This window comes from Montipora capricornis, unplaced genomic scaffold (assembly GCF_036669925.1).
Source record: "Montipora capricornis isolate CH-2021 unplaced genomic scaffold, ASM3666992v2 scaffold_482, whole genome shotgun sequence".
NCBI classification, from domain to species: domain Eukaryota; kingdom Metazoa; phylum Cnidaria; class Anthozoa; order Scleractinia; family Acroporidae; genus Montipora; species Montipora capricornis.
The window spans coordinates 25001-42500 of record NW_027180219.1 but is presented as its reverse complement, the minus strand read 5'-3'; the positions used below and the strand labels follow the sequence as shown (position 1 = coordinate 42500).

General features: G+C 39.4%; 1 protein-coding gene across 1 annotated transcript in view; it reads left to right on the top strand.

Moving 5' to 3' along the window:
* The window catches only part of LOC138036388 (uncharacterized protein YfbL-like), a 33391-nt gene that overhangs the window by 2002 nt on the left and 13889 nt on the right, over positions 1-17500 (top strand). Inside the window, exons 2-4 of the mRNA XM_068882696.1 lie at positions 7002-7189; positions 8505-8679; positions 17443-17500. The exon at positions 17443-17500 is cut by the window's right edge and continues 344 nt beyond it. Of these exons, the coding sequence (XP_068738797.1) occupies positions 7002-7189; positions 8505-8679; positions 17443-17500 (421 nt within the window). The remainder of the gene's footprint in view (positions 1-7001; positions 7190-8504; positions 8680-17442) is intronic.

The following is a 17500-nucleotide window of genomic DNA, read 5'->3' as shown; positions in this document are numbered from 1 at the left end:
CATTGCAAGTCGCTGTAAGAAAATGCAAGCCGAAAACTTATTTCAACGTCCAAAAAACGATTTTGGAGAGAGATCAAAGCTTTTTTCGACATAGTTGTATCAGAAATCGATTTGGGCAATGTTGATACGTAGCAAGTGTAAGTTTTTGTTTGAATAACCGTAAAATATGAGATAAAATTTACTCGGAATAGCCTTGCTCGCGTAAGGATCCCTAAGGTTTATTGTGAAATTGACATCTCGTCATGGTCTCGAAATATTACAAAATTAGGTACAAATCTGGAGCAAATAACACAATAAAGCCTTTTTAGTTTTATTTACGTGTTTCTAGGCTGTTTTCTCATTAGTTACGTCTTGCGTAAACGAATTACGGCTTCTGGAAATCTACCTCCTCAAAGGAGAGAAGTCGTTGTCAGAGTAGATGGAAATTGTTTTTACAGAGCTATTGCTCTTTGGAGCGGATGAAATAAGCGATGAGAAACATGAGGAAATCCATAGGTTAGGTTCTTGTTTGATTGAGAAAAATCCAACGGTTTTTGAGCCGCTACTATTTTCTACAAACTCCGTGAGAGTCCAATCATTTTACATGTAATGTAGTACGATGATTCTGCTCAAGCAAACTATTTCAATCTCCTTCTAACTCGAGATAGCTGTTTTAATGCTCCTCTTCCACAGAATACAGCAGTCTCTGTTTCGATAGATTTAGATAACACTGGGAATTCATATCTGATGTGCCCCAGCTGTTACATGTAAACAAACCCTTTCTTCTACAAGACAGTATTAAAGTCACTGGATCTGAGCAACCTTGTCAAGCTCCACTATGGGCCTCTTTACACGAGCCCAGGTTGCTTTTTAGCCCGGGTTGAATCACCGCGGCAGGTAACAGGCTTTTGCAGTCACATGTTTATAAGCGTTTACATGAAAACAGTAGTCAAACCGGGTCAGCCCCCCTTGCCGGGTAACCCTTCTCAAGACTCTGGTTGACCCGGCTAGAAGGGTTGAAATTTCTTCAATTTCTTCATGTAAACACTGGTTTATCTGACCCGGGATTGTTTGAACATCACTTTTTTTGCGGTTCAGCGTTCTCGCCCATGCGCAGCCTGTACCAAAATGACTGATAACGTTAACACAAATTGATGACTGTTATGATTGCATGGTTCGTCCGCCATTTTCCTCACTGACAAGTAGTCACCAGCCCTTTCAACCCAGCGAAAGGGAACCGTACCCGGGTCAGCCGAGAATGACCCAGCCCTCACCCAGCCCGGGCTCATGTAAACGTAATATTCGACGCTGACCTGACCCGGGTCGGTGTCCAACCCGGGCTCGTGTAAAGAGGCCCTATGACTTCGACCAATACGAAAACGTCATCTTCATACACTAGTTCTCTGTAGATCTGATCTTTGGAGCAGGTCTTTGAAGTTTTAGTACTCCCACAATCAAAACTCTCTTACGTACAAAGTTTGTGTAGAACATTCAGAGGTTCTGTAACCTCGTACAAAATTATTTGAACAGACTTTTGTACTCATCGAAACTTTGAATTGGTAACGATTAATAGCTTTACCCACGAAAAAACATCATTGTTATTCCTGAGCGAGTAAAATCTTAATATATTCTGACGTCTCATTGCACGGTTGACTTACTTTCTTCTTGTGTTTCGTGGTTCGGTTCGCGGATTTTGTGGCATTGACGATGCACAAATCTAAAACTATTGAAACGTGCCTAAATTACACCAGTTATCTCCCCAGAACGAAACGTACAGTTTAAAAAGCTTACATGTGTTCAAATGAAAACGTTGAACAGCGTTAAAATGACCAAAATGTAGCCATCTTCAGGAGGAGCGTATCAGTACAGAAGTGATAAAGTAATGACGGATTTTCAATTTTTTACTCAACAAATTCAGTTTGCGTGCGAGGAACTTTCGTGCGCAGACAGGAAACCTTTGCAACGACATATGATGGCTTTTTTGATTTTGTCGTATAAAATCGGTTTCGTAATAAATATTATTTACGCAAACAAGAAACATTCTCGGTAACACAGGTCTCTAAAAAGAAGGAAAAAGGCATCATCCTTTCCCGAGCCCAACCAAGATAGCGTAAGAAATTCATCAGATAAGGCCCTGTCCACACGTAAACGGATATTTTTGAATCCGCAACTTTTTCTTTCCGGATTCAACAATATTCCTATCCACACGTAGCGTATTCAAATCGAATTTGCCTGTCCATACAATTAGTGACCGCTTCCGGCAATTCTACTTTTCTACTTTTCTAACTATGTTTTAAATTAAATGCAATTTAATGGGTAATTAAATGCAGATACAGGTAATGAAGGTAGCCAGAGTAATAGAAAACTTAAACAATTGTTTGCGATTAACAAAACTGGTCTTTAGATGAATACCGGTATTTCTTAAAAGATGTTAAAATTTCAGTCGTCTGTTAAGAATTACCATGATAAATAACGGCGTGTTTTAAGTTGAACTTGAGACTAATACCACTGTACTTGGTCGACTAAGAATAAACATTTTTACCTTGCTCGAAGGAACAAAGTATAGGATAAACGATTCACCCCTGCTTTTTTTTTTGCCTTTCGGGGAAGCACGCGATTTCCTGTGCATGCATAAGATTTTTACCCCAAGTGGAATTCGGTATCTCCTCAACAATCGTGACAGACTAAGGGGGAAATATTAATTGAATTACAGGCTACGGGTAGCCAACACTTTGTTCGAAGGATATTTAGCCGACTTCCTTTACGTTCACAGCATTTCATTGGGTTTCTTTCATGTTACAATATCTTGGTAAATAACAAGTTTCAATTTCGTGGTCCGAAGTCCACAGTCCACATTCCAATACACAATGATAGGGTTAAGATGGTATGATACCTTAAAAGTAAAAAAAAAAAACCTTTGCATTGCTTCAATCATTTTTATTAGTCATAAGTGACAACACTCAGAGAAGTTGTTTGGCAATATTCTTGGGATCATTTGGTGCCATAGCAACATGACCACGCCCTAAACACCCTCATTTTTCAGGTTTCAGAGGAACAACAATAACTGTGTAATCATTACCAATTTGGGCCTAGAATTTTCAGGGCGTATTCTTTATACATATATTTTTGCAGTAAACCTAAAAGGCACCAAATAGCATCATTCTAATCTTGCAAAATAATGTCAAACATTTTGTCTACTGAAAAAAACCAAAATTATTTGATTAAAATGTGGCTTTCCAAGGTTGGGTTTCTTGGCTTTGTATTTCTTTTAGGTTCATTGCACAGAAGCATCATTCATAATTGTGTCCAGAAAATTTCATGACATTATTTTAAACACTTTTTGAACTAGAAATGTTGAGGTACTCGCATTTTCATCTAAATTAATTTGGCGAGAAAAAGGCCTTTTAGAATAGGTTAATTGGTCCGCAATTCTCTCTTCAACCTCTGAGCGAAGAAAGTTTGTCAAAATTCACCAGTAGCACAGGTAACACCATTTGCCTACTGGTTCTTTCTTCTCTTTTTCCTTTCAACGTTTTCTGTGTACTCTGTGCCACAAATGCGATCCAAGTCAAGGCCCCTGTACCCTTGCACAGTGTATTTCCCGGGGTTCATTTTTAATACTCTAAGCAAGAGAAAAACAGGTCCAGCTCCAATGTTGAAGTGGCTGGTGGCATCAAACAACCCAAATTCTAAAATTTTCATTCCTGAATAATTGACATGACAATGACACAATCGTTCAGGGAAGAGTACCGTCTTTTCTGCCAGGTACCATCACAAGAAATATCACAGTTTACAACATCATTTTCATTGGCTCCCTGCATGGGAATCGTTGATCTCTTTAGCAGCACAGGACATGCTCTTGGCAATAATTTTTACATTCTTTGCCACTGTTCTTTCATTTTTCTAATATGCCCTTGTTGTTGAAAAGGGGTGGGGGGAGAAGCATTTTTTTTAAAGTGCAGAAATTTTTCAGCTTCACTGTAACCTTTTCCTATATAGCTCATAGAATACACTAGCCGTCCGTTCACCTCATAGCTAAAGATTCGCTTTTTGGATGTAAAAAACTCATGTTTCCAGCCGCAGTTTTTACAAAAGTATCTGAGACTTGAAGCACATCCCTTCCTTTGGAAAACGTTCTCTGACAGCACTAATCTGAAGTCTTCATTCATTTATATGCAGTCAGCGCGTACATCTTGAGGAAGAAAATGCCGCGCTCATTAACTCCATATATATCGACAAACCTGAATCCACTTATCGTTGGCTCTGGTTCGCAAGGTTTTCTTCGATGGGGTTCGAAGATACAGACTTCTTGCTTTCTTTACTCGAGCTCGGGGTATTCAAAGCACGTGTTTCTCCGTTCAGTTATTTCGTGTCACCAATTACTGTTTTAGATTCTCTTTCGCCCATTTCGTATACTGATATCCCGAAAACCTTCATTTAGGACGCCTGGCTGAGCGAAACTTTGGCATGAATGGCTGTTAAACGGGAAAGAAAGTCGAGAAATATGTGAATTCTCAGATCCAACGGCTAGAATTTCACTTTCGAGAAACTTTCGAGTGACACCTTAAATTTGATCATGCTCGCAAGCTCGCTCAATAATCCCACGATAAACGCATTCGTATATGTAACAGGAAGAGTCCTTTGTCACGTGGGAGTCGTTTTTTTGGCCCTAAACAAGGTATAAACTGACCCGTTGCCCCTAGCAACCAGCCATAACATCTTAGAAAAAAAAAGAAATCATCACAAAACACAATTTTTTCCCAAAATGTTTCATTGTGGCGATGATCTTAAGAAAATTATACACTTTTTAAGCCACTACAAGAGATTATGAAAGTTATCCGAAATTTTGCAATTTTTAAGGCATTCCCCACGAAGTTCGGCGCCAAGGTCCCAACTTCGATCCAAAGTTTTCCTTTTGATTGACAATTACGTAATGAAATTCCCAAATTAGAGGCAAAATTTGGGAACAAACATCGCAAACCACTTATCAAAACCGTTTTATGAAATCCACTGTAAGCAACGACTACTGCGACAACAACGAGAACGTCATCTCACAATATAAATTCACGTTATCTTGTAATCACCTTCTGACTATTTCAACCTTTTTAATATCGCAAAGTTGTTGTTGTTCCTGAAAAATGACGTCGGTCGGAACGCCGCTCATTTTATGGGAGAAAATGAAAATCCATCTTCAAGTGCACGTAATACCTTAAAACAGCAAAATTGCACCGCAGACGACGGAAAAGAAATGGACGGAAGTGAAAAACGCTCTTGCATGGTGCGCAAAGCTCTGTTTTTGCCCAGTAAAGCCCTAGCCTTGCCAAACTATCAAACAAAGGTAGATCCAACATGCAACATTGTCGGATGTAAATGTTGAGGTAGTGGCAAAATACTATCCAACGTTGCTTGACGAAACACTTTTAAGTTCAAGTTGGCGCTAATACACTGTAACGGGAACCCCTGGTAGCGTTTGTGCTACTGGAGCTGTTAGAGGACGGAAAAACCAAAGAATGATCAATACTGAACGTGTAGAAAAGAGTATGTTCACTGCAAGATACATCCGAACTAAGGAGATGATGTCATGAGAATGAACACGGGTCAATTAGCAGAAATTTTACACTAACGCTCTATATCTAGAGAGCGATCATGATAATGGGGACTACAGGTTTCCCTCAAACATGGCTTTGCTTGCCTCATACTCCCTGTTCAAGTTTTCTGGCTGTTTATCAATAACCATGAAGTCCTCTTCGTCCTTGTCTGCCATCTTTGCTGCAAATTGACCAGACGGCCTGGGCTTGAAAATAAGATAGCGATTCGTGATTGGCTAGCAACTTAGACGTGACTCGATTCAGGACACAACTTTGTTGGGAGAGCGGCAAAACACTGCAACATTAATATTGTTGCGTCGAGCAGAACTGTTGGGCGTAATGTTTGATCAAAAGCAAACTCTATCCAACAACTGATCGAACAAAAAATGTTGGACGGACATCTTCCAACATGGACGGCCAAACAGTCGAACAACGTTAGATCCAATAAAGTTGGAGTGTTGGCTCTAACTTTGCTCAATAGTTTGGCCCGGGCTTGAGGGGCAAATTTGTGACGTTCTCGTTGTCGTCGCCGTTGTCGTTGCTTACGTTTCTCATTGTAAGATAAAAAAAACACTGAAATACTGTGAATTTAAAAGGAAATCGGCTAAACTGAATCCTGCGAACAAATTTTAGGCCACCCGCAGCCTCTTGTCTTTAAAACTTTGTTATTCAATTAAAATTTCCATTATTTTTTCAACCCACAAAAAACGGAAATTTGAAACCCCTAATCGGTAGCTATATTCTAGACGGAAAGGTAAGCTTTCACTTTCTCGTGGTCCGCCGATTTTCAGCAGGATATTTAACAACTTTATTCACCGAAGTGGAGGTGGATGTTGCGGCGAGGTAAATATCCACCACTAGCCACCGACACTGATCGAGGTGAATAGTTGTGATAGTATACACTAAAACAGCGGGATAATATAGCACAAAAAGATGATTTTAACTCCTCGTTATTCTTGCCACTGTCTGAGTATCTACCAATAACTTTGACCCGGTCGAGGTACTTATGCAGAGTTTCGACTTTTTACAGAAAATATCCTGGCCTGGTGGTATAATTTTACATCATAAAAGTAGCGACCTTAACTTGTTTCAAAACTGAAAAACACTTAGTTATCTAATTCCTTCAAAAAACGCAACACAACTCAAACAAAACTTCAAACCTTCGCTGAAGATGCAAAACAAGCCAAAACTTACTACGTAAATACAAATACCCAGGCATATCCTCGTCCGGTGGACAATTACTTCCTGGGATGGCCAGAACATGCCAAACTCTGAGAACAAGATTGTGTTTCATGATGTTTCAGAAAATCAAAATAGCATCCAATAAGGTAATGGAAAAAAAGTTAATAGACTTATAACAGCGAAAAAGTCTATTACTTGGATAAACTAACTTACATGCCTGCATCTTCCTTGTTTTCTATTGAATATTGGCAGCAATCAGTCAAGCTGATGTCAGCGACCACAGCAATTCATTGATGTCCTTGCTAAGGCATTTCAACGAGAATCGCCATCATGTCACTAATCCAGAAGGAAAACAGAGAGCTCGTAATTTTATCATGAAAACCTTTCAGGACCTGGGCCTAAAGACTTGGTCTGAAAAATTCCAGCCTAATCACCCGCAGGTAAGGAAATTGAATCAAACAAAAGCTAAAACAGAATGTAGACGATTTCGAGGTTGACATTCGCTGTCCTCACGCGCGATCCCCTTTATTCTTCCCAATCAAACCTTCCCAGTTGTCCTTCCGCTTTTCATCTTTCAGCCTTCCCATTCTTTTTATGATATATAAAGGAAACACACGCTACGATTGGACTAGAGAGGCAATCTTCCTCTAGTTCTTCCAAAGAAGTCTAAAATCGTCCATAAATAAGAAAATAATTGGCTGGTTTTTGACCTTTGCTCAACCAGTAACCAACTTTAATTTGTCAAGGCATCATTGTCTCGGATATCTCCACATAGAGAAGTGTCGATATGGAGTCTTCCTGAAATAATTCTCTCCTGATCCTTAAAACTTCGAAATTCTCCTTCTCTGCGTATAGTGCTGTCCTCCTTGTTTTAATATTTGTTTAACCAAGCGTTGTACACTCTCTGCAGCTCCTACCAAATATCCTTCTTATAAGTGTGGCACCCTGTTATCCACATAAGCGTAGTCCTTTCTGTAACCGATCCAGGGCATTGATAACGGTCCGCCTTTGTGCCTCTTATAGGATACTTCAGCACCATCTTACATAGTTACACAGTACTCTTATACATTAATAAAGATAATAATAATAATAATAATAATTTTATTATTATTATTATCATTATTTTCCTTATTATCATCATCATCTTCATCGTCATCGTTATCACCATGATTATTACTTTTATTACTATTTCTTATATTATCAGTATTTAGTCAATTCACCATGGAACGTTATTTTAGCATCTTTCTTTTACAATTCTGCTTGCAAAATGACACATATTAGACCCAAATAGAGTTGAGTTCGCCAGAGACCCAAACGTCATTTTCAAAACCAGGATTGGGTTGGTCGATGGGTAAATAGCGCTGTTCACGTATGAAATTTCGATACGCGATCCACATTTTGAACAATTTAGGCTATACATATCATAAGTATAGCTTTTCCTCGCAAATATAATCAAGATGGAAGCATCATCCACAGATGGTCATCATCGTAAGAAATAAAGAAAAAATAGAAAAAAACATTGCTTAGCATGAAATTGATTCTGTTCTTGTGAGAAGTGAAGTGCCAATTTTATTTCTCGTAAAATATTGAGCAACTATATTGCTTCCATTGAAATGTAATTCAAGCTCCCTCTTTACCACGTGCAATATCACGTTAGGAATTTCGTGTTGAATTTTTAACTCACTTGGTTACTTGTTATCTTTTAATTTTTTAACCTTCCGCTGAATATATGTATGGACCTGTCAATCATTGCAGTTTGCTTCCGGACGCAATATTGTCGGCATGATTCCTGGCACCCTTGCTGGTTCACCAGATGACCGTTTGTTTCTGATTGGAGCACACTATGATACGGTGCGTAATACACAAGGTGCTGACGACAACGGATCTGGTGTGGTCGCCTTGCTGCAAGTCGCAAAACAAATTGTGGCAGGTTGGTATGTACGTTTTTAGGGAAGGGATTGAACGCTTTTTGAATGCTGTAACAGCAATTTTACACGTTGGGGGCGGCTAAGAAAATTATAATAATAAATCTGTGATGACCTTTAGTAGGAATAATTCACAAACATGAGACATAAACTCATACTTTGAAATTACCTTTTACTTGACGTTTGGTATGCTTCTGCATACATCTCCAGAAGTGACTGTTAATACAAAATCTGAATTTAAATATACATTAAAAAATAATAATTTACCATGTCAAGTTCAACGTCTGCCTGGTTACTAAGCCCCTTGGAGTGTTCTCAGAAACAAAATGGCTGAATGCTTCGCTTCTGTTTCTCAGGATGAATTATCTGAAAAATGTATAATAAAACAATTATTAAATTCGGTTTTCGCTTGATATCATGAATTATCAAAACCTCGTGTCTGTGTTATCTGCCGAAGCCGATGGCTTCGGCAGATAACACAGACCTCGGTTTTGATAATTCATGATATCATGCTCAAACTCATCCAATAATTGTTTAATAGCTGCGGGCGACGACGAAGAAGCCAACCTCGTTCCCAGGGTCTCTCTTCTCTGCCTCCCTGTTCGTTGAGAAAAGAAACCCTGGTTGTGGCTGGTCACGGGGCACTCCTTGACAAACCTTTTTCAACTGGGGTAGGGTTTTCGTTATATTTTGATCCCGCAACTCGTATTCGTTTGACAAGGCACTTTTAAAATAAGTTATTAATTAATCTTTATTATACAATGTAATTTTCAAAAAGGTAAATGTTATATTCCCACAAAAAATTCCCAAAAAAGCGGTCAGGCTAAAAACTAGAGGTTTTGTGTCCGATAAGACCTTAGAATTAAATCGATGTCGAGCGGCGATTATAAACGGTCACACACACACAAAAGATTTCGTTAGTAGCTCAAGTTGCTTCTGCAGAACATTACACTATCATAAAACGATACATCGCACACTACGGTTGCTTGATAAAATGTCTCTTTAATTTACCGACGCTAAATATATACTTCACGATTTGTGTTGTAAACACTAACCAGCAAGGACAATTTACGCGAAGATGTTGAAATATAAATAGTTAAAACTGTCTACTCGCTGTCCAAGCTTGACTCTTGGGAATAAGTTACTTTAACTTTTAAAAGAAAAACGAAAATCAAAGAACAAAATAAAATACCTGCGCATCTTTTGTTCACACAGTTTGATTTGAGGTTGATATGTAACATATTTTTAAATAAACATGACACCGACTGATCGATCGCCGAACATGTTTGTTTCCAATCTAAACGTTTCACTTGCTTTCTCGCACGACAAAACCTTTTCTCCGCAAACTATTAACTTTAAGCAGTCTTCGTTATCTCTCAATTCGATTGCTCTTGAGCTTTTTCTAGAAACTTTGAATCAGAACCTTCACACGGGCGTAAAGGAAATTTGAACGAAGCGAGTTTATTTTCTCTTCCGTCTGATCGATTAGCTACAACTTTTTGCCTTTCACGTCGAATTCCATGTGTAGTATATAAAATACCTTGCAGTGAAACGTTTCGATGGTCATCTTACGGCTGGACATAAAATCAGATGAGAAGGCCTACACTGCCACCCCTCCCTTACCACACATTAGGTTTGAGAGCCACGTGACCAGCCGCAACCAGGGTCTCTTGGGAGGCAGACAAGAGAGTCCCTGGGAACGAGGTTGCGAAGTAACTCGCTTCCTACTCTGGGACATGACGTCATCCATTTAGCTTTTAGTTTTTGAACAGCCGCTGTTAAGCGGTATTTCGCGTTGTTCCATTGATCGAATGCATAAATGGCGGGCAAAATTGTATTCTTTTGTTTATGTGCTAATGAGACTCACTAGCCTCGTTCTCAAGCAACATTTCTGTTATATTTTGTCCATGCAAACGAGGCTAGTGAGGCTAATTAGCACATAAACAAAAGAATATTTTTTTGGCCGCCATTTATGCATTCGGTCTACGCCCTCTGAATTAAACAGGGGTGAGTTTTATTTCATTGTAAAGCAACGTAGATTGTGTTTCATTGTGAAATCATGTTAAGTCAGTCTTGGATATTTTAAAAGTTTCGTTTCGTTGAGTGGAAGCTTCCAGTTGAACTTAAAGCTAGCACACGTGCCGCAACTGACCACAATTTTATTTCGTTGGTTTCTCCCTTCGAGCAGTTTGCCACACTGGGAAGTGAATATAGGGCACCCAAACCTTTTGTCTAAGACTTTCTCTCAGTTTTCTCGGTGAGAAGTTGTCTACTTTTACGATAATGGCGCTCGAGTAAGTGCAAGAAACGATTGTTCGTGACCGATTGCGGTTTGTGTCATGATTTTATGAAAGCTACATCATGTCTTAGGAAATAGGTTAGGTTGTCCACGTTTTTAATATCATTTTGAATAATAATATATGGTCACTACCTTACCTTTTTCCGCAGTGACCACAAGATTACAATCGTCACGTTGTTACAAGTGCTTCATTCTTTTGAATGTTGTTTGTTAATTCTTGTAAAATTCTGTTTACACTTCAAATCAAAACTAACTACTTCAGACAAACATACAGCAAACAACCCTTTTAAGTAAAAACCCAATTCTCACATACGCACATTGTTCCTAGATTTACGAGTCGTTAACCTTCCCCATTACACCTCTGCCCCAACAACATAAAGCATTGCATAAAGCATTGCACATGCTCGCGCGATCAATCGGAACTTGAAAAAAAAGTTACCCAATGTTTTTCAAGTTTGGAACTGGGGAGGTGCAGACAATATCTGGTGGCCACCGTGATGGTCGCATGCAGAATTTTAATAGTGATTTAGTCTCCTCAAGAAAGCAAAGAAGTCAAAATACCAATACACCACCTATAATGAAGAGAAACCTGTTAAGAAGTGAATTCATGAGAAATTCGAAGTGCAAGCCGTTGCACTATTAACAAGGATCGAAGCTATCTTCGTGGTTTATTTCTAGCTAGTCGGTCGATAATATGTTTGGTTTATCAGGCTTACGGTATTTTGCGAAACGAAACGAAACGAAATGAACAGAAAAAGAAATGTAAAGATCATTCATAAATTGTAGAGAGGGCTAAAACTGTGTTTATATTAAAGCCGAAACAGTATTAGAGTGGAAACATGTTTCGCCTAATCATTTATTATTACATTGTTCATATCAGGGCCCGAAGCGAATTAACGCTAATCCCAGATTTCAAATTAACCAAGGAGTTTATATCTCTACTCCCAAAAGCTGTTCAAAGTTGGTATTCGGCAAAATTTTACATTAGAGGAAGTCAATCCTGAAGAACAAAAATAAGCAAAAGAAATTTTCGACAAAAAGATGAAAACATGAAACAAAAGTTTACTCTAATCCTGGCTTAAGTTAATTGGCTTTCGAACAACCGGGCTCAGATCTCGGTTTCAAACATGTTTAATGCATGGTTGTATAATTTTTGCTGTTTCATGGTATTCGCATAATTTTTTTACACTTCAGCTGTAGAATGGAGCTGGAAATTCCTGTAACAGTTCCATTCATTCATTCTTTGGTGTAGTAGCCCTTCGGAGGAGGAGGGCTATGCAGCGTTAAACGAGGAGACGGCATTTGCGCTTTCTTCCGGTACAAGATATTACGGTTTGCCGTTGTATTTCTTCATCGGCCCATATTACAACTAGACAAATGGCCTCATAATTGCCCCAATATTTTGGTTCTTTTGGGCACTCGCCTCCTCTCCGCATCCATCCGCCATTTTGAACGTGTTTGGTTTGATCATGATTGAAGCTGCCTCTGGTGGTTGCTTCAATCATGCTCAGAATAATCACGTTTCAACCATGATTCGTGCAAGGCACTGTCTGATATGAACACGGGTTAATTTCATAACGAAACATCTTTCATTTGTTTTTTAATCCTTTGAAATTTTGTTAAGGAGACTTGATCCTTTGAATATTGAGTACCATCTACTGGGTGATATTAACTGTAATCTGGCTGTTTCTCGATATGACGACGACACACGCAAATTAGTAAGTATTACTGATGTCTAAGGCCTTCATCAACTAATAAATGAACCAACAAGGATAACTGAAACTTTGCAACCTTTAATTGATCTAATTTACACAATTTGTCCTACAAAATTGTGTGTTCTGGCGTTCGACACATCGGTATTAGCGATCATAGCATTGTCTTAGCTTACAGAAAACTTTCAATTCATGGGTTCCCTAGAGGGCATTGCATTATAACCTATAGAAACTTCCGGAAGTTTAACCTGGAAAGCTTTCGTAATGATATTGCGTCCCATGACTGCGATCATATACACAATTTGAGTAATCCTAATAATATGTGGTCAGAATGGAAAAAGTCGTTTCTGGAGATTGTTGACAAGCACGCTCCGTTGAGAAAAGCGCGCGTTCGCGAGCGTAGTTCTCCTTGGATTACGTCTGAGTTAAAGCCAGAAACAAATGCATGAGAGGGATGTCCAGAAAATTAAAGCAATCAAATCTTATGTCCCAGTTGTCTAGGCGAAATTCAAAACACAACGCAGTATCGTTGATAAAGCGGTGATTAAAAGCAAGCTAAGCAGTCCTATTATCAAACTAGTTTTAGTGATCATAAAGGTGATTCTCGAAAAACTTGGCAAATAATAAATGAACTTACCTCTCGTAAGTCGGGCAAATCATCAGAGAAAGAACTGAGAGTGAACGGGCAATCAGTAATAAATCCAACGGAATTGGCAGAGGAATTTAACCATTATTTTTCCACCATCGGTGTAAAACTTGCCAGTGAAATTCCCGAGTCTGCCAGCACCAGCTATCATAATTATCTGACTGGCACAAATAAAAGGTTCTCAATACATCAGACAAATCAAAGGCAGCCGGCCTAGATGATATGTCTGCCAGGCTTATTCGCGAATGCGCCGATCTGATCTGCTCTCCCCGGTGTGTTATCTTTAATCAATCACTAAGACTTGGAATATTTCCTGACGACTGTAAAATTAAAGTGCCCAAGTTGCCCCATTTTTCAAACAAGGAGAGCAGAATGACTTGAACAATTGCCGCCCCATTTCCGTTATCTCGGTAGAAGCCAAAGTACTTGAGAGAAATTATTTTATCTAAATTAAGGAATTAATTATGGCATGTGCGATAATTCATGTGCACTCTTGGTTTGATTCATACTTGGACAACCGCATGCAGAGATGATCAGCTAATAGGGCGTTCTCTAGGAGCTGCTCATTAAGCTGTTGTGTTCCTCAAGGCACTATCTTAGGACCACTCTTATTTTTACTGTATATAATGATTTACCAATGTGTATTGCAAATTGTCAATCAAGGAAGTATGCCGATGATACTCACCTAACCTACGCCGGTTTCAGCGCTGACAATATCCAATCTCGTCTAAATGATGATTTAGCAAATGTTAGCAATTGGCCGATAGCGAATAAACTCACGCTTAACATAACAAAAACTGAATTTATGCTTATTGGGTCAAGGCAGAGGCTGTGTACTCTAACAGTTCCACCTAGACCTTCCATCAATGGCTCCCCTATTGAGCATGTTTCTACTGCTAAATCACTAGGAGTGCTTAACGATGATAAACTTACTTGGAGAAGCCATATTGATATGTTAACCCAGAAAATTGCTTCTGGTATTGGGGCCATCAGCGAATCAGGCATCTTCTCTCCTATGGGACCTTACATTCTATTTATCAGACCCTAGTACAACCTCATTTCAACTACTGCAATATTGTTTGGGGAAACTGTGGTGTAACGTTGCAGGACAAACTGCAAAATCTACAAAACAGAGCAGCCGTGTATTGACCTACTCTAACTATGACGCTGATTTGAACAATTTCTTTGAACTCTTAAGATGGAAATCCCTAGTCTCTCAAAGGCAAATTGAAAGAGCAACAATGATATTTAAGTCCCTACAGGGACTAGCACCTGAGTATCTCTGCTCGAAATTTGTCCATCGCGATTCTGGTTAATTATGGTTTGAGAGACTCTGTGAATAAGGTAAATGTTCTGCAACCGCGGACAAACTACTACAAAAACAGCTTTAGCTATAGTGGCGCAGTTTTATGAAACAGTTTGCCATTAGAACTAAGGAAAGCAGAGTCCCTCAATCAATTCAAACGACTGATTAAAGAGGTTATCTAAACCATTATTCTAAACACGGCATTCATGGAAAGCAGCTTTTATTTTATGATATTGAGTAAGATAGTTAATGTAGTTTACATAGTTTTATCTAATACTTCGATTCGTTTTAAATTTATAATTGTACGTATGGTTTTTATATTGCTGATGAATTGTACCGTGGTTAAATGAAAATAGAATAAAATAAATCAATCAATCAATCATGTTTCGGCCTACTGTGAACACAGTAAAAGTTAAACGAAAGATAATTTGACCTTCCAACAATAGTCAGTACACGGTGTAGAACCCTGGTTTGCAAAATACCAATTGCCTCCGTCTCATTGGTAAATAGCGAGACGAACTTCAAAGATGGCAAGAATAAGTTGCCTGCCTACAAAATGTGTTCTGCTTTGAAACCTTGTTTCACAAAATAATACTGTCCACCAGTTCTATTGGTAATTAGTGAAACAAACTTTTTGCATGGGAATAATGAGCCGTCTGTCTTTGAAAAGGTGTTCTTGATCTGGTAAATGAAAAAAGACCAAGTTCCCGAGACCGAGAGAAAAAACACGGCAGGTCAAGCACGGGTCACTTTTCACAGATCAGTCGTTGCAGTTCATTAGTTTAACTTTTGAAAGGTAACCCAACACCCTCAATTTGGCTAACTCTAGGCCTATAACTTGGGTTTTAGGCCTAGGGTTAGCCAAATTGAAAGTCAGTTTGGGTCTCTTTCCAAAAGGTAAAACTGTTCAATGACATGCAAAGCGATTGACCCGTGAAAGTGACCTGTGTTTCAGACCCGGCAGAGAAAAAATATTTTGACTAAAATGTGGGTAGCAAAAGCCAGGTGATCTGGCGACGTAATTTGGAGGACTGGGAAGGAAAATTTTAACGCCGTATCCCACAACCGCGCGCAGCCTTTGGGTTTGTTTCCAAATTTCTTGCAGTGTTTCAACAGATCATTCCATGCAAGGGCAGATCTAGGGGAGGTGCACTGGGTGCATGTGCACCCCCCTCGGTTACAAAAAAAAAACGTTTTAGTTAAAAAATTATAAAATTTTCAAACGAAATAAAAAACCTAAATAACAGACAGCGGTCCGTTGTGCCTTAAAACCGCTAGCTAGCTAACCCTCTTAAAAGCATGTATTATACATTGTCTAACATCTAAAGATTGGGCGTCCTGTGCATTTCCGTCTGACATGTGCACCCCCTAGCCAAAATCCTAGATCCGCCCTTGCCATGTCTCCCACATTTCCCGGTACTGAATGAACATTCAAGTACAACCGGCGAGATCTAACCTTGCCTCTGCCATGTTGAATTCGGAAATAACATTCAAGGCCGCGCGCGGTTGTGGGATCCGAATTACGTCACCAGATCACCTTGGAGGGGGTTCGTGATATAAAAACCATGTTTCGCAAATTACCGAGGCACACAGGCACTTAAGTAAGAGCCCTAGAGGCTTCAGATCAGCAAGGAAACAACATCTGGACAACTTTTGATGGAAATTTCGGATAGCGTAATGTTCATAGCGTAGCCATTGTTGCAAGTCCAAATATTTTCCCACTCGACCCAGTGGACTTTCGTCTGTTTTATGCACCAGGCAATGTAAATCTCCGCCTCAAGCCCCGGGACTATGCGGGGATTAACAGGGAATTAGGCAAAAATATATTAGGGATTTTAAGCACCCGACGTTTTTGAGTCGCGGACGGCAACCGGAAATGAACGTTTTGCATGCCAGGACCATAGTGTTCTCCCAGGTTTTTAAATTAATCATCTCTAATGGAGGAAAGATACTTAGCAATATGAAGGTGGCAATGACAAGACAAGTTAAAAGGGAAAACAGCTCACTTCCGTTTGCCGTCCGCGGCTCAAAAACATCGCATGCTTAAACTCCCTCTTATGCCTCCGTAGGGGGCCTTCCCATGCAAAGCTTTTTAAAGTTGTGTAAAACGCTTCGACAAATAACTCAAAAACGATGTACCGTACAGACCTGAGAATTGGAGTGGTGGTTAAAAGGTTTGTTTCCAACAACATTCCAAGTTTCTGGCCCTTTTCATAAAACGCCGATTTCGAATTCATTTTTTGTTGCGTGACAGTAAAATCTATCAGTTCAGTTTGAGGATACGAGAAGCGAAATGAAAAACAGAGCACGCTCTAATTTTCATACCGCGCATCGTAATTCCTTCACTGGGGCATAACCACAGCCTCGTTCGTTCGCTTCAGACTCACTCACTGCGGCAGCAATAATCACTCCACGTACTCTTATTCCTAAATAGGGTCAATCTAACGCACCCTAAAATTGTGACTGATGGCCGGCCAAAAAGAATTGGAAACTGTGTGACGTACAGTAGAGAATAAGAGTTACAGAGAGAAAGAGAAGATGAGTTCGAAACCTCTGCGTTTCATTTGTTTTGTCAAACGCAGCAAGCCGGAGCGCTTTCCAACGATGGACGGCAGCCGGAAGTGAAGTGTTTTCTTGTGTCTTGGTGCTGTCACAATTTTCCATCGCAAGTTATCTTTGGCCCGTTACTTCTCTCAAACCGTAGCCTCAGTGGTTCTTTCCTCATTTTGTCTGCCTCTCAAAAAAATAAATAGATTTACTTTGCGGCATATTATTCATATCATTTTCATTTTTTTCATCGTGCAGATTTTAAAACGAGCCCGCGACGCCGTCCTTTCAGCATCTTATTTGTCGCATTTGATTT